The sequence below is a fragment of the Rhinolophus sinicus genome, linkage group LG03 (genome assembly GCF_036562045.2).
Source record: "Rhinolophus sinicus isolate RSC01 linkage group LG03, ASM3656204v1, whole genome shotgun sequence".
In the NCBI taxonomy this organism is placed as follows: domain Eukaryota; kingdom Metazoa; phylum Chordata; class Mammalia; order Chiroptera; family Rhinolophidae; genus Rhinolophus; species Rhinolophus sinicus.
Window position 1 is genome coordinate 29,936,467 of NC_133753.1, and position 25,369 is coordinate 29,961,835.

Sequence of the window (25,369 nt, forward strand, 5' to 3'; positions counted from 1 at the left end):
CTGATTAATTAAATTGCTGATCACTATTGATGCACATAATCATTGTACAGGCATTTATCATTACAATACTTGAATACTTAGAATCATCAGGGATGCAACAATGGAGGGAGAAAAACCTTTTCTACTACTGAGAATCTTACCTAAGGTTAAATGACAAAGACAGTAAATACCTAACAAGGCAAGTTCTAGGATTTCTATGAAAAGGTGTATGTGCCTTCCAAATTAGTGTGTGTGTGTGTTTGAAATATGAGTACTTGCACTTTTCTAAACTATCTGTGAAATAACCTCTCTTTTTCTTTCCATAGTCCAGGGGGAACTAAATGCTGACCAAAAGGATTGTTATTTTGAATATAATATAAGAACCTAATAATATTCTCCTTTATTTTTATGGATACTTGAATATGTAACCTGGAAAAAAAAGTTTTCCTTTTCATGTACATGCAATAATTTCATTCTTCTAAATATGGTATATTTGGTTTATCTTCAGTATTCTTTGCTTAAAAGAAAATTATACAACAGGATTCAGTGACATTAGACAGCATGATGTTGGTGATTTTCAAAAGTCAGTACTTATAGGCTCAGTAAGAAAATGGTGAGAAATAGTCACACAGAACATGATGCATTAAAAATAATGCTATCCTGATTTCCAGGCAACATGGCAGAGTAGATAACGGCTGTGCTTACCTTCTCTCATGACATCAAACTTACAACTAAACTACAAATGAACCACCCCTGAGAATGGCCTGATCTTACTGAACCAAAGCCCTACAACTAAGGACATATAGAGGAAGTCACCTTGAGACTGGTAGGAGGGGCAGAGATGCAGAACTGGTTGGTCCCACACTCACGTGTGACCATTAAAAATCAGGACAGATAACTTGGCTACAGAGGTCCCCCCACCAGAGGAGCAAGTGGTCCCAGCACCACACCAGGCTCCCCAGCACAGGGTTCCAGTGCTAGAAAGAGAAGACCCCATAATTTCTGGTTGTGAAAACCACCGGAAGTTGTGGCTGAGTGGGACAGAAAGCGGCTGCAGTCCCAGGTGCTACTCTTAAAGGGCCCATGCACAGACTTACTCATGAATGAACTCACTCGCTCTGAGTTACTGCACTGGATCAGCACCTCAAAAGGCAAAAGGGACATAATGACAGGAACTGAGGTGTCTGGCTACAGTGTGAGGGCTGGAGGAGCAGCTTTCTCCTAGATGAAGGAGCTGGTGGAAGCCACTGCTTCTTTGTTGAGCCACCCTCCTCCCTGCGTGCAGACGCAGATGCGTGCCATAGCTGAGTCTCCATTAAACTGGCTAACACGCTTCATTCACCCTGCCCTGGTGATTCTGAGACCCTACCCCACCCAATTTCGGGCACACTCAAGCCGCTTCCAGTGGCTTTTTCGTACAAACCACCTACCTTGGCTCAGGCTGTAGATTTACCTAAAGTCTCTCGAAGGTTCACAAAACCCAAACAAGCAGCATCTGGTTTCAGCATGTCCCGTACCTCTAGCTGAACATCCCTAAATCTGACACGATCAACAGTGGGCCCTGGTTCACGGCACCTACAAACATAGTGTGGGTGGGAGCCACGTGCACGTTGCTTTGTGGTTTATGCCTGGTGGCCCTGGGCAGATCACAGGCTGTGGCTGAACTTGGCCTGCAGTGGGTCCCCTCCCAGGTGGCCCAGGCCTGGTATGCCCAGGGGCTAGTTTCGAACCAAGCTGGAGCATTACCCAGCCACCTTCAAGGACAACATACACAAAGGACAGACTGAGCAGGCACCAGAGCTCCATTAAAGCGAATCCTGCTCCACAGGGTCAGCCCCTGCATAACAGCTCCTTGACTGTAGTAAAGGCCAGTCCTCACACCAAAGAGCCCAAGGGTCAATCCCACTCAATGATGTGAAAACTGTAACTAAGCCTTAACTTTAGCAGGAGGACACACACCCCACACAAGGGACACACCTGGCGCACCCAGTCCTGGTGACCAGGGAGACTGTGCCACTGAGTTCCACAGGACACCTAGGGCCACTCTAATAAGACCGGGAGACATAGCAGCCTTACCTAATATATAGAAACAAACACAAGGAGGCAGCCAAAGTGGAGAGACAAAGAAAAATATCCCAAATAAAAGAAACAAAGCTCAGAAAAAGAACTACACAAAATGAAGACAAGCAACCTACCAGATGCAGAGTTCAAAACACTGGTTACAATGATGCTCAATGATCTGAGGGAGAACTTCAACAAAGAGATAGGAAACATAAAAAATGGAGTACAGAAAAAAAGAACAATAACTGAAATGAAGACTACATGAATTACATTACAGGGAATCAATAGCAGATTACATGAAGCAGAGGATCGAGTCAGTGATTTAGAAGATAAGGTAGCAGAAAACACCCAAACAGAACAGCAAAAAGAATCCAAAACAATGAGGACAGTTTAAGGGGCCTCTGGCATAACACGAAGCATACCATCATTCACATCATAGGGGTACCAGAAGGAGATAGAGCAAGGAATTGAAAACCTATTTGAAGAAATAATGACAGGAAACTTCCCTAACTGGGCGAAGGAAATGGATATTCAAGCCCAGGAAGTGCAGAGAGTCCCAAACAAGATAAACCCAAAGAGGCCCACAATAAGACACATCATAATTAAAATTCCAAATGTTAGAGACAAAGAAAGAATCTTAAAAGCAGCAAGAGAAAAGCAGTTAGTTACCTACAGGGGGGCTCCCACAAGACTGTCGGCTGATTTCTCAATAGAAACTTTGCACGCCAGATGGCATTGGCATGAAATATTCAAAGTGATGAAAAGCAAAGACCTACAACCAAGATTACTCTACCCCACAAGTCTATCATTTAGAACCGAAGGAAGAGCAGATAAAAAGCTTCCCAGACCAGAAGAAGCTAAAGGAGTTCATCACCACCTAACCAGTATTACAAGGAATCTTAGAGGGATTTCTTTAAGAAGAATAAGATAAAAAAAATGTGAATAATAAAATTGTAATAACTACATACCTTTTAACAATTACTTTATATGCAAATGGATTAAATGCGCCAATCAAAAGACATAGGGGTGCTGAATGGATAAGAAAACAAGATCCTTACATACAAGTATGCTGCCTACAAGAGACTGACTTCAGATCGAAAGACATACACAAACTGAAAGTAAAGGAATAATAAAAGTTATTTCATGAAAATGGGCAAAAATAAATAAATAAATAATAAAAGCTGGGGTAGCAATACCATACCTGAGAAAATAGACTTTAAAACAAAGGTTATAACAAGAGACAAGGGCCTAGTAATCGCACATCTGGGTATCTGAAGAAATCCCAAACACTACTTCGAGGGAACTTGTTCATCCCTACATTCATTGCAGCACTATTTACAATGGCCAAGAGATGAAGGCAACCTGGGTGTCCCTGAATAGAGGAACGGCTAAAGAAGAGGTGGTACATATACGAGTATGACATATGGACATTATGCATATGACATTATGCATATGAATAGTATATTGACAAAAATAGTAGGATAATCACATGATGAAGTAGCTAAAAATGAAACATAATAAAGTCTGCAGCTAGTATCATGCTCAACAGTGAAAAACTGAAAGTATTTCCTCTAAGATCAGGATATCCACTTCCACCACTTATTTTCAACATAGTACTGGAAGTTCTAGCCAGAGCAATTATGCAAGAAAAATAAATAAAAGGCTTTCAAATTGCAAAGGAGGAAGTAGTAACATTATCTCTTCATGACATGATCTTATACATAGAAAACTCTAAAGAATACACACACACACACACACACACACACAAATTCAAACTAATAAGTTCAGCAAAGTTGCAGGATACAAAATTAACATATAAAAATCAGGGGCACTTCTATACACTAAAAACAAACTATCTGAAAAAGAATTAAGAAAGCAATCCTATTTAGAATAGCATCAAAAAGAATAAAATATTTAAAAACAAATTTAACTAAGGAAGCAACTGACTTGTGCACTGAAAACTACAAAATATTGCTGAAATTTTAAAAGACACAAATGAATGGAAAGACAGCATGTGTTCATGTTTTGGAAGACTTAATATTGTTAAAATGTCCATACTATCTAAAGCAATCTACAGATTCAGTGCAATCCCTATCAAAATCCCAATGGCATTCTTTACAAAAACCGAAAAAGAAGAAAAAATCCTGAAATTCATATGGAACCACAAAAGACCTCCAATAATCAAAGCAATTTCAGGAAAAAAGGAACAAAGCTGCAGGCATCACACTTCCTAATTATAAAATATGTTATTACAAAGCTACAGTAATTAAATCAGTATGGAATAGGTAAAAACACACATACTCGGGTCAGCCCGGCGGCTCAGGCGGTTGGAGCTCCGTGCTCCTAACTCCGAAGGCTGCCGGTTCAATTCCCACATGGGCCAGTGGGCTCCCAACCACAAGGTTGCCTGTTCGACTCCTAGACTCCCGCAAGGGATGGTGGGCAGCGCCCCCTGCAACTAAGATTGAACACGGCACCTTGCGCTGAGCTGCCACTGAGCTCCCTGATGGCTCAGTTGGTAGGAGTGCGTCCTCTCAACCACAAGGTTGTGGGTTCGACCAAGGGATGGTGGGCTGTGCCCCCTGCAACTAACGACGGCAACTGGACCTGGAGCTGAGCTGAGCCCTCCACAACTAAGACTGAAAAGACAACTCGAAGCTGAACAGCACCCTCCACAACTAAGATTGAAAGGACAACAACTTGATTTGGAAAAATCCTGGAAGTACACACTGTTCCCCAATAAAGTCCTGTTCCCCTTCCCCAATAAAATCTTTAAAAAACAAAACAAAACCCCACACATACTCGTAGATCAATGAAATCGAATACAGCCTCTTGGAATAAATCAATGTATACTGGGGGTGCCAAAAAAAATGTATACACATAGCTTGTATTCATCTTTTGTTATCGGTATGTATTGAATATCACAATTTTAATACAGTCTTTTCTTAAAATGTGCTACATTTTTTGGCACCCTCTGCATACAGTCAACTGATGGTCAACAAGGGTGCCAAGAATACAAAATGAATAAAGGATAGATTCTTCAACAAATAATGGTAGGAAGACTGGATATCTATATGGAGAAGGATGAAATTCGACCTCTGTCTTATACCATACACACACACACACAAAACAAAAAACCTCAAAATGATTAAATACTTAAATGTCAGACCCATAATTGTAAAGCTCCTAGAAGACAACACAGGGGTTGACATTAGTCTCGGTAATGATTTCTTGAATTTGACACCAAAAGCACAGGCAACAAAACCAAAATAGACAAGTGTGACTATATCAAATTAAAAAGATTATGCACAGCAAAGAAATAAATCAGAGTGAAAAGGCATCTAACAGAACGGGTGAAAATATTTACAAACCATTTATCAGATAAGAGGTTAATATTCAAAATATTTAAGAATCTCCTACAACTCAATAGGAAAATAATAATGATAATAATCCAATTAAAAAATTGGCAAAAGACATGAACCTTCCCCAAAGAAGTCATACAAATGGCTAACAGGTATATGCAACACTATTCATCATTATTAATGATGTTCAACATCACTAATCACCAGGGAAATGCAGATCAAAAGCACAATGAGATCATTTCACGGCAGTCAGGAGAGCTACTGTCAAAAAACAAGAGATAGCAAGTATTGGCTAGAATGGAGAAAGGGAACCTTTATACAGTGTTACTAGGAATATAGAATGGTGTAGCCACTCTGGAAAATACTAGCATGAGTTTTCCTTAAAACATTAAAAATAAACTACAATTTTATCAGCAATCCCACTTCTGGATATATATCCCAAAGAGTTGTATAATAAGGATCTCAAAGATATCTACACCATGTTCATTGTAATATTATTCACAATAGCCAACATATAGAAATAACCCAAAGTCCATCAACAGATGAATGAATAATGTGGTACATACATACAATGAAATATTATTCAGCTGTAAAAATGGAGGAATTTCTGCCATTTGCAACATAGATGAACCTAGAGGACCTTATGCTAAGTGAAATAAGCCAGTCCCATACTGCATGATTCCACTTATATAAGGTATCTAAAGTAGTCGATATCATAGAAGCAGAGAATAGAATGGTGGGTGCCAGAGGATGGGGGAAGGGAAAATGAGAAATCGTTTTTCAATGGGGATGAAGTTTCTGTTATGCAAGATGAATAAGTTTTAGAGATCTACGGTACAATATAATACCTATAGTTAACAATATGGTATTGTATACTTTAAAATATGTGAAGAGGATAGATTTCATGTTAAGTGTTCTGTTAAGTGTTCCTTAGCAAAGAACAATAGCACAAAATAACGCAAAAAAAATTTGGAGGTGATGGATATATTTAGTACCTGATTATGGTGATGGTATCAAGAGTATATAGAAAACCGCAAACATACATTAAACGTATGCAATTTGTAAATCAATTATACCTCAAAAAAGCTTTAAAAATATTCTAAAACTTCATAATTTTCTATTATGAACAAGTGGACCACAGCAGATCTAAAAAATATCATGATAATATCAAATTGCTAAGAACCACTTTAAAAAAATAAAACACTTAGAGCAAATTCAACTGAAAGTCATAAAACCAATCTGATTACCATTTTCTCACATCATGTAAAAATAATTAATTTGTTTTTAAGAAGTCATTATTTTTCATTTAGGTTACTTTTTGGAATGAATAAATAATACATTCACATGGTAAAAAAATTCTAATGTTAGGAAAGTATAGTGAAAAGTCTTCTTCCCTACCACAACATACCAGTTTCCTATGTGTCCCTCTATACTGGGGGTGTCCAAACTGCAGCCCGTGGGCCAACTGCGGCCCACAATCCATTTTTTATTGGCCCGCATCAAATTCCAAAAATATATTTAGTTTACTTAAATAAACCAGGTGAGGCAATACGTACTTCACCTAGAGTGAGTGGCCCGGCTGTTTGTGTGTTTTTCCGCATACGGCCCTTGGTGAAAAACACTGAAAAAAGTTTGGACACCCCTGCTCTATACGTATAAAAGCAATTGCATATGTAGCTATAGAAATAGATAGTTTTTACACAAGCATACATATTTCTGCCTACATTTTTAGTCATTAAGATAAAGGTTACATAGTCTTTCAAAAAAGTGATCTTATATAATAAGTAGTTTTGGAACTAATTTTTGGAAATTCTATCAGTTCAAATAAAATATACCACTAAGTGCTATGTTTTCATATCATCATGGCTTTTCCCAGATTCCTCACCCTCTTCTCACACACACACACACTCTCAACTAAAATATCTTGCTCTAATGGTTTTTATCTCTTTTCACTCTTTGTATTACTGCTGATTGCATTGGTTTTAAAGAAATAATAGAAAATTTAATAAGCTGAAGTCAAGTATTGTAGGACAAGCAAGGAAATAACTAATTTAAGTAATTCAAAGACCACTATGTGCTACTTCTTCATCAATTGCCATGGATTTCTATTCCTGCTTTATAAAATTAATTTAGAAATACAGATGCTCTGTTTTCTTTCATGTGATTCAGCTTTAAATGAACAACCTGGATTTATGAAATTTCATGCTCATTATCAAAGATGACTACTATTTTTGGCACATGTGAAATAATCTAAAGTACCCATTTATTTATTTATATATCCTAAGGATAATTATACATACCTTAATTTTTGCAACCATCCCTAGTCAATGAAGAACTGGGTATATGACAAAAGTTAATATAAGAATCCAAGAGATAGTAAAAACAAATGATTCAAGTCCAGGATCTGTCACTTATAAATCCTTGCAGCAATAATTTACTCTAGCTACACTCTACAATGCTTGCTTATAAAACAGAATAATGCCATCATCTACCTTACAGGATTACTGTTGCAACAAATAATATTAGGTTGGTGCAAAAGTAATTGGGGTTTAAAAGGTTAAAAAAATATTGCAAAAATCGCAATTACTTTAGCACCACCCTAATAAAAGTGTTAAAGCATTTGTAAACTTTAAATAAACACTAAAAACTGTTAGCAGTTAAAATATTGCCCTATAAATATGCAATGAACACTCATATTACATGCATGCTAAATCTATAAGCTCTAGTTAAGTACTTTTAAAGTTAGTTTGTAAGTAAAATATTTCATGAATATATTTAACTAATACTTTTATGAGCAAATATTATCTTGTGCCAGACAACATGTTGGGAGTGGGGATAAAGAAATAAGATAGACAATCACTGAACTCATACAATTTATAAAAAGGAAGGGAGACATTTAGCAGATAATTGCACAGATATTAATTATAATTGAGATAACTTGGTAGGGAGAAACTATTGAAAGTTAGGACCTGAGGTAAGCTAGCATGTAGTAGAACCCTGTACTTCTCTTCCTCATTCACCAGCCAAAAAAAAAAAAAAAATTTTTTTTTTACATTTTTTGGGTACCATTCTAGAAGGCCTTCTCTTTAACTGTTACTTTCCTTATACCCGTTTTAGAGACTAACAGCACACTGTATTTATGGAACTCTGATTCAACAGACATTATCTTTTCTATGTATTCTATACTTGCTGGTTTGCTTTAAATGTTCCCATTTCTCTACAGGAGTGATGTTGGCCTGCAAATAATCTCTGTACTTCTCTTGTCTGGTTTCGGTTTTCGTATCAAGGTTTTACTGGTATAGCACAGTTGAATAAATTTGGGACTGTTTTACTTCCTTCCTTCCAACCATCCTTTATTTCTTTGTAGATTTTGTGTAAGATTAAAATGATCCATTCTGTGATGAGAGGATGTCTAAACTTTATGTTAAAAGAAATAAATGCGTATTATGTGAAGTAAAAAGACAAATTTATCAAAGAAATAAATCAACACAATTATCAAAAGGAGGGGCAGGGAGAGATGGATTGGGTCAACTCCTCACCTTTTATAGCAGGAAGTCCATAAATATTCTTTAAATTTGACAGACTTAGAAACAAAGGAACAGAACTATCATTTTCAGTTATGAAAGTAAATATAAGAACAACTGAAATCACAAAGTTTAAAGTGACTGTCTCTAGGGAACTGGTATAGGACTGGATGTGGGAAGAGTAGCATCTTCCTTTTAATTTTATGCTCTTCTCTTCTATATGAAATATTTCACTATAATACTTCAGTAAGAAAAAAGAAAAAAATTCTAAATTGCAGAAATTTTATAAATCTGTCACTAGGTGGCAGTCTCAGTAGAAATCTAGACTTGAAGGTAAAACTAGTGTATTAAGACCAGCACTTCTCAAGCTTTTACATGTGAATTTTGATGGAGCAGATCTAGTGAGGGACTGAAATACTGCACAACTTACAAGGTCTTAGGTGATATGGAGCCTGCTGGACCAAGGACCACCCCTTGACTAGAAAACAGAAATAAACTACTTTTTATAGGCTCATTCATGATTACTTGAAGAACTTTTCTAATTTGAGATTCAACATGAAATGAAGACAAAACGACTACTTTTAAAAGTACATCTCCACTGAAAAATGAGGTAAAAATATTAAAAATCACTTTTAAGTTGTCTGTATCCAAATAAAAAGCAACTATTGTACGAATTCATCTAAATTGTGACAAATCAGTAAGCCCCATTGGACAGACACAATAGTGGCACATGATATTAAATTTAGACATTTTTTAAAAACCCCACTGTATTGTTCTAACTATAAATTACAAGCAAACAGTAATTTATGGATGTTATTTCAATAAGCAGAATTACTGAGGGGTTAAGTAATCCTCCAAGACTTTCACTTGAAAATATCACAAGTGTTTGGTAAAAATCTAAATATAAGCTGAAATGGATTTGTAATATTTTGCAGCTATACCCATAAAACACAATAAAAGATACATATATTTAAGTTCTGCAGCGTGTAAGAGTTTCTTAGAGGCTCCTAAAATCAACATGGTTCTTGCCATTAATTTCATTAATATATGTTAACCTCTCCCAATGACATAAAAATCATCAGACTTCAGCTATACACTAATTATAAATAAGATATGTGCCATCTTCATTATTCAGATGGATAAAGAAGTAAAGAATAAGAACTGGATGAGAAATTGAGAGCTTCTAATTCCCAAGCCAGTGCTTGTAAACTCTAGACTAGCAGCCGTCCAAAGATAATCTATGCTAGCAACATTGTAACTTAAAATTTTTTAGTAGCCACATTTAAAAAGTAAAAAGAAATGGGTAAACCAAAGCAATATACAGATTCAACATAATTCCCCATCAAAATACCAATGACACTTTTCATAGAACTAGAATAAAGAATGCTAAAATTTGTATAGATCCACAAAACCCCTGAATAACGAAAGCAATCTTGAGAAAGAAGAACAAAACCGGAGCATCTTATTCCCTGAGTTCAAACTTATCTACAAGGCTACAATAATCAAAACATGAGTATGGTCTTGGCACAAAAACAGATACATAGATCAATGGAATAGAATAAAGAGCTCAGAAATAAACCCTTGCATATATGGTCAACTATCCATGACAAAGGAGGCAAGAATATACAATGAAAAAAATGACAGTTTCTTTGATAAACAGTGGTGGGGGAAGTAGACAGCTACATTCAAAAGAATGAAACTGGATCATTATCTTATACCATACAAAGTAAATTCAAAATGGATTAAAGAGTTGAATGCAAGACCTGAAACCATAAAACTCCTTGTAGAAAACATAGACAATAAGTTGTTTGACATCAGTTTTAGCAATATTTTCTAGGATCAGTCTCCTCAGGCAAAGGCAACAAAATCAAAATTAAACAAACGGGATTATATCAAACTAAAAAGCTTTTGCACAGCAAAGGAAACATCAACAGGCAAAAGGGCAAACTACTGAATGGGGAAAGGTATTTGCAAATGAGTTACTCTATAAGGGATTAATATCCAAAATATATAAAGAACACAACTCAACATCAAAGAAACAAACAATCCAATTTAAAAATGGGCAGTAGAACTGAATAGACATTTCTCCAAAGAAGAATGGCAACAGATAAAAAGATGCTCAACATCACTAATCATCAGGGAAATGTAAGTCAAAACCACAATGAGATATCACCTCATACCTGTCAGGATGGCTATTATCAAAAAATAAATAACAAGTATTGACAATGATGTGAAAACAGAATGTTTGTGCACTGTTGCTGGGAATGTAAACTAGTACAGCCATTATGGAAAAATTATGAATAGAACTACTGTACAACCCAACACTTCCACTTTTGGGTATTTATCATAAGGAAAACGAAAATAATGTGAAAAGATATATGCAACCCTACATTCACTGCAGCACTGTTTACAATAGCCACGATACTGAAGCAACCTAACAACATAAGTGTCCACTGATAAATGAATAGATAAGGAAGATCCACAGATAGATGAACAGATACATAATGGACTATTACCCAGCCATAAAAAAGAATGAAATATTGCCCTTTATGATAAACAACATGGTGTACCTAGAGGGTATTTGCTAAGTGAAATCCAAAAAACAAACAAATGAATAAACGAAACAAAATAGAAATAAAATCATAGATACAGGAAACAAAGAGATGGTTACCAGAGTGGGGAGAGGGAGAAGGGCAGGTGAAATAAGTGAAGAGAATTAAGAGACACAAACTTCAAGTTATAAGTAAGTCATGGGCATGTAATGTACATTATTAGGAAAATAGTCAATATTGTAATAACTTTATATGGTGAAAGATGCTAACTAGCTAGACTTATTGTGATCATTTCATAATGTACATAAATATTGAATCACTATGTTGTACACCGAAAACTAATAGGATATTGTACGCCAATTATACTTTAATAAAAAAGAAACATACTGTATAGAAGAGATACCTTTAGGAAGCCAGAAGATAAATGACAAACTTAAAATACTATATCAACACACTGTTAGGTAAAGGATTAATTTCCTTAATGCTGAAATACTTCCTGTTAATCAATAAGGAAAAATAAACTCAATGGGAAAACGGCCAAAGGTCAGGAACAGACAGGAAATGAAAATGGCTTTTAAATGTGAAATGATTATAAATGTTACTTCTATTAAGAATAAAGTAAACCAACACAAGGGAAACATCTCAGGTCAACAAAGAAAGCACCTTTCCTAAGAGTGTACTAAGAAGAATGTTGGTAAACAGGCTCTATAGTGCATAGCCATTGAGATTATAAATTGTATGGCAGGGGGAAATTTGTGGATGGCTACATATCAAGTATACTGAATCTTTGCCCCAGTGATTCCACTCTTGTCAATTTATAATTTATTCTGTATTTGCATATAAATGCAAAGACACATGGATGTTCATGAAGCTTTGCTTATAATAACAAAGAACTGAAAACAACTCAAATGTCCATCATTAGAAAACTCATTAATTCAATTTTAATATTTCATACATGGAACAGCTTGCAACTATTTAAAAAAATTAAAGCAGTTCTAAATGGAAAAACATTAATAGAATACTATCTCTGAGCTATGTTGCATTTTTTAAAAGTGCAGAAGAAAGTGTATAGCATGCTAGCATTGTTTAAAAAGTGGGTAAATTTTAACATATTTTATTTAACTCAACATAACCAAAATATTATCATTTCAACAAGTAATTAATGTAAATAATTATAGATAACATACTTTGCATTCTTTTTTAATATAAGTCTTCAAATCTGATGTGTATTTTATACTAATATCCCAATCTGGACTAGCCACCTTCCAACTGCTCACTAGCAAGATATGGATACTGTACTGGACAGTGTACATCTAGATCAATGTTTTTAAATATTTTTGATTGGGTTCCCATCTCTAAAATTTTTAGCATGTACTCCCAGTTTATGTATGTGTATTTATGTATAAATTATATTCATATACTATTATCATTAGGTAATATTTCAAGATAAAAATATACTTAAGGTGAAGTAGTTCATTGCTAAAGAAATTGGATATAAATCCTTATCTATAATGGTTGTCTTAGTCATTATAATTTTCTGGCTGACGTCTGATTAGATTGGATTTTGAAGGCATTAAAAAATATCTCATAATGGGGCTATAAAAAAGTCCTGCTAAAAGTATAAGACTTGGCTCTGTCATTTTCTTGTTGTTTGTATTATTAATATTACCTAAAATATGTGGTATATTTGCAGGAATCTTTTAATGTCACTTCCCTATTTTGTAAGAGTTAGTGTAATCAGAACTATATAATGGAATATATAAGTCCACTTACCCTGGGTTCCTACAAACTAAAAGCAAAGGAAAAGTGAGAGCATACTGTCAACCCGTTTTTATTGTTGAACTCCTTTTTCCCTTGAGACACCTCAGCATACCACCTACACATGCATACCACTGACAATATCTATATTAAACACTGGTAAAGTTTATATGTTTTCTAAATTTTCAGATAAAAATAAATGTAAATATAAGCTCTAACCTTTTATCACCAATCCAAAACATTTCCATATGAGGTCTGACAAGTTTGTGAACTTGTTGCAACGATGTTACTAACCTTTTTTAATATCAGAGGGATTATTCATTGTGAATTTGTATCAACTGGACAAATAGTTAACTAAGTTTACTATTGGGGAGTGCTGAAAAGGCTGTGTGAAAAAGTTAGATGACCTGAACTTTTCGCCAACAATTCATGGCTCTTGCATCACGACAATGCACCAGCTCCCATGGCACTGTCTGTGAGGGAGTTTTTAGCCAATAAACAAATAAATGTATTGGAACACCCTCCATGCTCACCTGATCTGTCCCCTAACGATTCCTTTCTTTACCTGAAAACAAATTTTGAAAGGAAGACATTTTGATGACATTCAGGACATCAAGGGTAATACGAGGACAGCTCTCATGGCCATTCCAGAAAGAGAGTTCCGAAATTGCTTTGAAGGGTGGACTAGGCACTGGCGTCAGTGCACAGCTTCTCTAGGGGAACGTGACCACAGTGATATTCAGCAATGAAGTATGTAACACTTTTTCTAGGATGAGTTTGTGAACTTAATTGACCTCATACTAGCATAGGTAGGCTAAGATGCTGAATCCCCTAAAATTCACTGACAAGACTCTACTATTTTCAGCATTTGGCTTCCAAGTTTATTATGGCCACCTCAATCCTAGTTAGCCAGAGGAAGAAAAAACATGGATGAACATACATATAGAAGTTTATATGGGCCAGGCCACCAAGTAGCAAACACATACACAAGCTCATATTCCATTGACAGGAAGTCAGCACATGCCCACACCTAACTGCAAGGAAGGTAAGAATGGAAGAAGGGGAGAGTGCATTTTGGTGAATAGATTGCAGTCTCTACCATAACGGTCTCAAAAACTGTACTCAGGAGTACATGACACCCACTTCAGAGACCACTACTCTAGATTAATTGGGCATGTGAGCTACATGACAGCTTGTTAAAATCCAGCTTCCTGAATTCCATCCTTGAAGATTCTGATTCAGTACACTTTGCATGAGGCCAGAAATAAGCACTTTAAATGAGCACTCTGAGTGATTCTTATATAGGTAGTCCAAGATCATACTTGGGAAAACTCTGGTTCTAAATTTGTGATTCATATACAAAGTGAACACTAGATGGTGCACATGCGGGACAGATCTAAACAGCATGGCAAAGTCTTGTAAAACAGTTGACATTGGAACCACAGCCCAGAGAAGGACAAAACAAAAACATCAACACTATTCATAGGATCTAAATGAGACTCTGGGTCTTATAAAATAATACGTAATACAAACTCACATAGAAAAAGACAATCAACTAACTCCAAAGACAAGATGATGCAAATGTTGAAAAACACTTTGGCAGTTTTTTTGCAAAGTTAAATACACATTTACCATATGCCAAGCAATTTTACTTCTTCATATTTATTCTAGAGAAATGAAACCTTATGTTCACACAAAAACTTATACACAAATGTCAACAGCAAACTTATGTAGTATTTATAACCTTGATTGAAATGTAGAATTTTTTACATTTTAAAACTTGGTCTCTTCACTCTCCTGTGCCCTAATTGGCTTCTAACTAAAGTGTAAATAGAATCAATTTGACTTAAGGCTTTATAAATGTCTACCATAGGGATGAAGCTCCTGTACTCCACAAATGTCAACTACTACTTGGTTTCATATCCCTCATAAGGAAGTTTGTTTTTTAAAAAGTTATTCATTGCTATTAAATCTCCAACCAGAAATTGCAACTCAACTAGTGCTCAAATATGCGGCTGCCTTTTCAGATGGAATCAGTCTATACAGAATCCAATTTACAGAGCCAGAGTTTTTGTGAATTTGTCTATAATAGCACATTAAAATATTTTTCAACTACAATACCTAACTTCAGTGTTCTGAAATTTTAGTTAATAATCAATGTACAAGAACTGAGTACCCACTATGTTTGGCATTAGACCACACTTCCTATGCAAGAAGATTTATGAATATTCTTTCAAGGTATAACAAACTTTCAAAATGTATTAGATAATGCATTGTTTATTCTAAGCATTGGAATTGAAAGTAGATAGTTCCATGCATAATATGATTCAATGGCTGTTATGAAAATCATACACACACACACACACACACACACACACACACACACCAAAAACAATATGACTTCATGCCTTGCTTAAACTGCAGATAGTTCCAGAAGATGAACATGTTTCAGGCCACCAGCCACTTAAATCTTTACTGAATTGGCTGATCAGATCATTTCCTGAGGAAAGATTTAATAAGAGGAAAGGGAGAGATCATGAAGACGATGAGGATAAGAGGAAATGGATATGAAAAAAGAAAGAAGTAATGCAATTAAACTTTGTGTAGCACAGTAACTAGAGTAGGCCTTCATTAGTCTTACTTAACTCAAAGCCATTTATAATAAAAATATAGATAGAAGGCTACAGAACATAAACGGTTGGATCCAATATCATCAACCTATTATACACTGGTATAATTAGTTGTTCTAATTAAATTTGTGAGTTACAATTTGTATTGAGATGACTGAAAGATGAACAAGGAGAAAGCTTGGAACCCTTTAGGAGAAAGGATGAGAAGCAGTAGAAAAGTATAAATATCAGACAGTTTTGACGATAAGAATAAAATGTTACTGTTTCATTTAATATAACAATATGGCTAATGTTCATTCTTTACTAATGATGATTTATCCCTGTGTTGACTTGGCAAACATTAAATTCTAAAAATTTTCACTTTTGACAAGACAAGGTAATACAAAAAAAATATAAACCGAAGAAAGAATCAAGACTTTGTTAGCTATGTTTAAGTGATTAAAGAGCTTTTATGTGGAAGGGTGAGTTAGTTCTTCTGGATGCTCTAGTAAAGGAAATTAGAACCAACAACAAGACAAATTTGGACTCAATATAAGACAGGCTACTTACTGAATACATTACAGTCATTTTGTAAAAAAGGAAAAAAAACACACGAATATGTTACCTTGAAAAGCAATGAATTTTGTCTTTCTAAATGTTTAGATAGAGAATAGAGCACTGTCAGTGTTTAAATTCATAATAGGGCTCACTGGAATTTTGAAGGGAAAATAGAGATTAAAGAAAATCAACCAAAAGTATAAATTGGACTATTTGGGGAAGCAGGGGGAACCCTCTCTACATAGAAGAACTTGTTCAGGTCTCACAGATTGAGAAAGGCCAGTCCTCCTGGTGCATATTTAAAAGGCACCAACAAACGGAAGCAATGTGTAGGGTTCCTCCAACGGGAAAGCAGTGGAGTGTATCAGTCTGAGTAATTGGTTGCAAACAAACAAAACAAACAAACAAAAACCCCTAACTCATTAAGCTTCATTAAGTAAGAAAACAAATAAACTCAAGAAACAGAAGCTCAGGAAACCAAATGAAGGCCAGAAAATCAGGCTAGAGGTAAATGAAACAAAATCAACCCAAAATGAGGAAGGAAAAATAAGCATATTCTAATGGTAGAGCATGGCTTGTACTATCACACATTTCTTCAACCTCAGGCCACTGTCATAGTTGCTGGATGTCATCACCACTGCTTCCATGTAGGGGATGGGGTGGGTACAGTAAAAAACCACAATAAATTTCTACAGTAAGAATTGTACAGACTCAGGGGCATATTAAATCCCATCCCACTGAGATATAATCCACAATGAATGGCTTCCAAATCAAAGTGCACACACTTGTCTAGTGTTTCTGCTAATTCTCATTCATGGCATTTCATTTTCTTGTACTTTTTCATATTCATTGGGAAATAATTTGTGGTATTTCTTTGAATTTTAGGATAAATTATGAGGTGTGATAAAAAATATGGTAAATGTTTAAATTTAAAAGAATTATTACAGTAAAAGACACACTGCCATTAATCCTCCTCAAAATACTCCCCCTCTCTTTGAACACACTTATCCCATTGTTCTTCCCACTTTCTGAAGGAGTTCTGGAAGTCCTCTTTTCTGAGTGTTTTCAGTTGTGCTGTCATGGCTGCCTTGATGTCCTGAATTGATTCAAAACATTTACCTTTTATAGTCATTTTGAATTTGGGGAAGAACCAGGAGTTGCACAGTGCAAGATCCAGTGAATAAGGTGGATGAGAACACACCGTAATGATTTTATTTGACAGAAACTGCCATATACCAGAAGTGATGTGTGACATGGAGACTTTGCATTGTGATCACAAAATACAATGAATGCTGCGGTCAAGTGCCATCCAACAGAAAGGCAGGGAAACCTTTGAAGCAGTGCGTCAAACCTTAGTAACCATGTGTGACAATTTTCAACTTGTTCGGTACAGTCAGTTGGGTATGAACTACAGTTGAGAGAAGATGTATTTTAAAGTGTGCTATAAATCATCCTCCATCATGACAATGCTCGTGTCACACATCGATTCTGGTGTATGACAATTTTTGTCAAATCAAAACATTACAGTGTATTCTCATCCACCTTATTCACTGGATCTGGCACCGTGTGACTTCTGGCTCTTCCCCATAGGCAAAATGATTCAGGACATCAAGGCAGCCACAACAGCTCAACTAAAGACACTCACGAAAGAGGACTTCCTGAACTGCTTCAGAAAGTGGCAAGAACTATAAGTTAAGCGTGTTCAAAGCAAGGGGGTGTATTTTGAGAGGGATTAATGGCAATGTGTTTTTTATTGTAATAAGTTTTCTTTTATTAAACATTCACTGTATTGTTTGATCATACCTTATATATTCACCAGAGAAGTTAAGTTTGTTTCTGTCAGGTCCTCAGAAGCACTATCAGTCATTGACCATTTTAAACTAAATTCACACATTTAAGGATGTTTGTACACTCCAGGTGATACAAATTTGAATAGCAAATTTATTCTATTTTATCTATCTAAGATCAATTTATGGTTACAACTCCTCAAGGGATTTTCATAAACCTCTCTTTTGTCCTCTAATGCATCTTTCTTTCCAGTTTCAAGTCCTCCAGGAGTGTGTGAAAGAAAGAGAAAGACATACAGAAAAACACACACCGCATACACATACACCTCTTGGTGGGAGGGTGGCAGGAGGAAATAAAAGGGTAACTAACTTCTCTCTGCATGTTTAGTGAAATACCATCAAGAAAGGAAATATGAAATGAGCACTCAATAAAACATGTATTCATAAAATGGCTAGTTGAAGACATTAATTTCCTGGAGCTATAAAGGCAATATCAAAATGATTTCATTAGGAGGGGGTGGGGAGCAAATTTTTCTCTTAACATTCCTAACATGAGCTTTCTTAGTTAATTGAGGCAATGATTTCAAACATTAATTCACCTAACAGAACTCTGGACACAAATATATTTATTAGGGGAAAAAATTATTGAGTAAAGACATTTTATTTATGTTTATTTAGTTGGATTAGGAATTAGATATTTTTAATAAAATAAATCCACCCAGATATGGAGGGTCCTTTCTATAAAAGGGTTTAAAATTGTTTTTTGAATGATATGGAATGTGTTTCAACTAGTTTCTACATAATGTATTTCTACTCAAAGCAAGACACATACTATAAAAAAATCAAGAGTCAATAATGCAGAGGTTTTCAAGTATTTCTATTTTTCAGATTTTAGTCTAAAATACTTACGGGTATTTAGCAGAGCAGATGGCTTCAAAGGATAAATATTTGTAGCTTAACATTTTAAATAGAGACTATACCCTTTATAATAGAATAACTTTATAATAGAATGACTTCTGTGACAACAGACTGTTCTTATGCAACTATTTTGGGGTAGGAAGAAAATCTGTTTTAGTTAACACTTTAAAATAAAACAGAAAGATAGTTTTGAATTAACAGTGCTTCAATTCTAACTTGAGTTTTGTTACTCTTCTGGAGTAATATGTAAAATGAATATAGAATACCTCACAACTAGTATCATCACTAACACTCCAGTATACTTTTTCAAACTTTACTATCTTATACAAGTCAGCTATACTTTTTAGGCAAATGTCACCGTTTTAAATGTTCCTTGGAGAATTAGGAGTTACTTGGCTATGGCCAGGGCAATCATAGTTCTAATTCCACCTCTGGGTAAAGTCACAGTAAATCCACATTAAAGAGTTCTTAGGTTTGTAACTTGCTTCTGACTCCAGTGAGCACAGATTCCTGTAAGGGTCTCCAAAAAAAAACCACACAACAACAACAAAAAAAAAATCAAATGGGTTGTCTTTTTCTCCTATGGTGGGCCAAGATATTCAGTTAACTCCCCTCCTAGTATATATATCATATCTAAAACTGTTGGGGGAAAAAATTTATAGAAGACCATAAGAAAAAAGGCAGAAATCCAGATGAGTAGAGTTGTGGGGCCAGTGTTTGCTAGACCCTAGTGGCATCTGCTGATGGTGGCCTAGAATCTGGGTATTAAAGAGCCCATTTTCAGGTGTTAGGAATTCACAGTTCAATATGGACAAGTACTATCATATAAAATCCAAATATAGTTAAGAATGTCCAAATCATAAAATAGGAAAACAAACAAACAAAACTCAAACAGCGAGAATCCTTTGTTTAACTATAAACCCACACTTATGAAGGTTTATGGCCTGAAGTCACACCTCCCAAAAATTTAAAGTGGTTCCAGAACGGTACTATTCCCATGTGCATGGGAGAATCACATTTCTCATAAAGGAATGAACTCCATACATTCCGAACTCACCAAACAAGTTAAAAACAAACAAACTACTACAAGAAATATAAATAGAAACAACGACCTATAGACTCTGACCTGAAAATACTGTTAAGAATCAGAATTATTAAAGAATATTAATATACTTAACATGCCTAAAGTACTAAATGTAAGAAAATTAATTACGCAGATTTGAAAATAACCAACCAAACATCCACGAATGAAACGTAGTATTTTAGGACTGGGGAAAAAACTAAGGAGACTGCAGGAGATCAGACAGAGCTGAAGAGAAAATTCACACTGGAAGACAGGTCTCAAGAAATGACTGAGAATGCACCAAATGTCAAAATATGGAAAACCAAAAGGTTAAGAGATATGGAAAATAGTCGAGATAATTCAATATAATATAGAAGTTACACAAGTAGATAACAGAGATCAAATAATAAAAGCTTTTTATGGACTCCAGAAATGTCTTTATGCTCTGGAAGCATAAAGGCAAGAACACACGCAAATGAAAAATTCACAGTGAAAAGCTAACTCTCTATACTTGACTTTTATGGACTATTAAATTGTAGATGATCAAGCTTAACTATCTATACACTAAAATAATCTTCACTGATTGTCTATTATGAAAATAAGGCTACCATATACACTAAAAATTGAATAATCCAGCAAATGATACAAAAAATCAGCATGTATAACAGGGACTAAAAACCAACATAAAAATCTAAACTTTAGTGTTTACTTCCAATCCTAAAATCTACAACATAGTAGATCCTCCACCCAATTAACTTCCCTAAGTTTAAAATAATACCTTCAGTACCTTCTCAAGAAGACTTCATTACAGGATTTCCGAAACTGGAAAATCACTTTTCCTCCATGACGAAAATAGCACAAGTTTTGAAACTACATTTAAATACTAGCTTCACCCCTTTAGCTGTGTAGCCTTGAGCAAAATATTTAATTACTTTGACTGTGGGTTTCTTGCCTATAAAATGGGAATAATATCACTCATATCTCAATATTGCTGAAGTATTAGACGAGATTAAAAAATAATGTGTATAGGGCAGAACAAACTTCGATTTACTTAGCATCTGCTCTTATCATCATGCAATGACCCTTTGAAGCCCCCAAGATGCATTATCTCATCTCTAGCTCAGACTGTCATATATACCTCAATCACCCTTTCTACCTCTCAACCTCTCCTGTATGCAGGCTTCCCATACATATGTATTAAATTTAGTTATTTTCTCTTGCTAAAATAATGATGATGATGATGATGATGATGATGATGACGACTATGGTGATGATACTGCCTATAATATAGTAGGCACCCAGTAAGCTTCCATAGTACTCTATAAACCCATTACTAGAAACAGAAATGTCTTCTAGAGTGGCTGCCAAAGACAAGATCTCGAGAAAAAAAGGCCATTAAAAATGACTGAAATAGGGGCGGATGGATGGCTCAGTTGGTTAGAGCATGAGCTCTGAACAACAAGGATGCCGGTTCGATTCCCACATGTGCCAGTGAGCTTCGCCTTCCACAACTGGACTGAAGACAACAAGCTGTCGCTGAGCTTCTGGAGGGGCAGCTGGATGGCTCAGGTGATTAGAGCATGAACTCTTAACAAGGTTGCCGGTTCAATTCCCACATGAGATGGTGGGCTGCACCCCCTGCAACTGAAGATTGAAAGCGGTGCCTAGACTTGGAGCTGAGCTGCATCCTCCACAACTAGACTGAAGGACAAAGACTTGGAACTGATGGGTTCTGGAGAAACACAGTTCCCCAATATTCCCCAATAAAATTCAAAAGGGGAGGGGTAGTAACTTAAAAACAAAGACTGAAATAACACTTAAAATTAAAAAAAATAAAAAATAAAAATCCTAATTTGGAAACATGACAGGTTTCCAAGCTTTCTCAGTTCAAGGTGCTTTTAGTGTCTCAATAATTTTTTTTCACGGCATTCCCAAGTCAATAAAATTACAGTTCTGCCCATTAAATAGTTAGGGCTGAAAAACTTAATATGTTTTCATGTCCTAACAACTTAGTATTTTTGAAAAACAAACAACAAAATTTTTTTTAAATTAACGTTTAATTCCTTTATTAAATAACCACAATTACTTACTAATAGGCTGGGTGCACCTCTCGAGCTCTGCATATATTCTAAAACCTTGTAATCATATAGCACACTGCTGCCCTCATTTCCTGTTCCATATTGATTTTCCTGCAGTATCTGCTTTTTATCACACTAACCACTGGTACGATCACAAAGACACGACATCATCAAAGATACAATCTAACTGAAACTGTGAACTACCTTGAGCCAGTACTTTGTGTGGTGTCCAAAAGATGTAGCTGGGTTTCCCTCAAAAATTTTTTTTTTCCAATTAAGATTGACATTCAATAGTATTACATTCGTTTCAGGTGCAGAGCATAGTTGTTAGGTATTTATATAACTTATGAAGTGATCACCTCAATAAATCTAGTACCTACCTGACACCATAGTTACTACAATATTATTGACTATATTCCCTATGCTGTACTTTACATTGCTGTGGCTATTTAAACTGCCAATTTGTACTTCTTAATCCCTTGACCTTTTTCTTTTCTTTCCTTTTTTTAAATTAAGTTTATTGGGGTGACAACGGTTAGTAAAATTACATAGGTTTCAAGTATGCATTTCTAAAATACATCATTTACATATCACATTGTGTGCTCACCACCCAGAGTAAGTTCTCCTTCCATCACTATATATTTGACCCCCTTTACCCTTTTCTACTATCCCCCCCTTACCCTCTAGTAATCACTAAACTATTGTCTGTGTCTATGAGTTTTTGTCTCTTTGTCTTGTTCCTTTGTTATATTCAGTTTTATATCACTCATATTCACATGAGTGAAGTCATATGGTTCTCAATTTTTTCTGTCTGACTTATTTCGCTCAGCATAATAATCTCAAGATCCATCCATGTTGTCACAAATGGCAGTATTTCATCTTTTCTTATGGCAGAGTAGTATTCCATTGTGTATATATACCACATCTTGTTCATCCAATCATCTATGGAAGGACACTTTGGTTGTTTCATGTCTTGGCCACCATAAATAATGCTGCAATGAAAATCAAAGTACATATATCTTTACAGATAAATGTTTTCGGAGTTTTGGGGGTAGATACCCAGGGGAATTTCTTCACCTTTCTCATCCAGCCCCGTAACCCCCCTCCCATCTGGAAACCCTGAGTTTATTCTCTATATCTATGAGTGTATTTCTGTTTTTAATTGTTCATTTATTTTGTTTTTTAGATTCCACATGTAAGTGAAATCACATGGTATTTGTCTTTCTCTGACATGTTTCACTTAGCATAATACCCTCTAGGTCCATCCATGTTGTTGCAAATCTGATGTTATGGCCGAGGAATATTCCATTGTATGTATGTACCACACCTTCTCCACCCAATCATCTATCAGTAAACACTTAGGATGCTTCTATGTCTTGACTGTTGCATATGAAATATCTTTCTTTGTAAAGTCTATTTTGTCTGATATAAGTATAGCTACCCCAGCTTTTTTTTTTTCATTTCCATTTCCAAGAAATAGCTTTTTCCATTCCTTTACTTTCAGTCTGTGTGTGTCTTTTGATGTGAAGTGGGTCTCAATTAGGCAGCATATGTACGGGTCTTGTTTTCCTCTTTATTCAGCCACTGTGTCCTTTGATTGAAACATTTTATTTATTTACATTTAAAGTAATTATTGACAGGAATATAACTATTGCCATTTTTTTACCACAAAAAAAAATCTATATTTTTATATTTGGGGGGAGAAAGTAGGAGAGAAAGCAGCGTCTATACTGGGTCCTACTAAGTGGCAACTTCTTGTTCCATAGGGTTAAGTAAGACTTTGAGGAAATAAAAGTTGTTTGGAAATAAATCCAGGTGTAGTTGCTTTGTAAGTTGTGCTAGATAGAAGGGATGAAGTGAAGTATGAAGGCCCCTCACACCCTCTATCTTGCCTGGATATGTCCTGGAACCCTAGCGCTGAGAAAGTGCTGCTTTTCATTCCTGCTTCTTGGGATTGTTGATGGCCATGTAGCGACAGAGAATGACAAGCAGGAAGAGTGACACACCCAGCATGCTGGTGAAAATGGTGAGCTGCACGTCTGTGATAATTCTGATCACCTGGGCTCTGCTCTGATGCAGTCTTCACACTAGCTCAAGGTAGGAGAGCTGGACCAGAAGTTTGTCAGTTATTGCCATTTTATTATTCATGTTGTTTATCTTTTTTTCCTTCTTTCTCTTAAAGAAGTCCCTTTAACATTTCTTGTAATAGTGGGTTGGTGGTAATGAACTCCTTTAGGTTTTTCTCGTCTAAGAAACTATTTTGATTCTAAATGATAGCCTTGCTGGGTAGAGTAATATTGTTTGTATGTCTTTGCTTTTTTCCATCACTCTGAATATTTTGTGCCAATTCCTTCTGGCCTGCAAAGGTTCTGTTGAGAAATCAGTTGACAGTCTTATGGGAGCTCCCTTGTAGGTAACTAACTGCTTTTCTCTTGCTGCTTTTAAGATTCTCTTTCTCTTTAATCTTTGCCATTTTGATTATGATGTATCTTGGTGTGGGCCTTTTTGGATCCATCTTGTTTGGGAGTCTCTGAGCTTCCTGGACTTATACATCTATTTCTTTCACCAGATTATAGAAGTTTTTAGTCCTTATTTCAAGTAGGTTTTCAATACCTGCGCTCTCTCTCTCTCCTCCTTCTCATACCCCTGTGACATAAATGTTGTTACACTTGATGTTCCAAAGGTCTCTTAAACTATCCTCCTTTTCTTTCTTTTTTCCTTTTGCTGTTCCAATTGGGTGTTTTCTAATCCTTGTCTTCCAAATTGCTGATTCATTTCTCTGCTTCATCTAATCTGTAATGTATTCTTCATTTCAGTTACTGTACTCTTCATTTCTGATTGGTTATTTTTTATGGTTTCTATCTCTTTGTGTAAGTTCTCATTAAGTTCATCTATTCTTTTCTAAGTTTATTGAGCATCTTTATAATCAGTGTTTCTAACTCTGTACCTTGTAGATTGCTTGCCTCCATTTTGTTTAGTTCTTTTTCTGGAGTTTTGTGCTGTTATTTCATATGGAACGTGTTTCTTTGTTTCTTCATTTCCTCAGGCTATCTCTCTGTGTTTGTTTCTATGTATTAGGTAGATCTGTTATGTCTCCTACTCTTGGCAGGATAACCTTAT

General features: G+C 35.6%; 2 protein-coding genes across 34 annotated transcripts in view; both read right to left on the bottom strand.

Moving 5' to 3' along the window:
• GPHN (gephyrin) overlaps nucleotides 1-25,369 on the bottom strand; it is a 428,300-nt gene that overhangs the window by 303,668 nt on the left and 99,263 nt on the right. The gene's annotated exons all lie outside the window — the stretch shown is intronic.
• On the bottom strand, nucleotides 22,232-24,331 carry LOC109448205 (dolichyl-diphosphooligosaccharide--protein glycosyltransferase subunit 4; the record flags this gene model as incomplete). Its single annotated transcript, XM_074329227.1, has 1 exon — nucleotides 22,232-24,331. A coding segment is annotated over one exon (147 nt), but the record flags the coding sequence as incomplete, so codon positions are not given.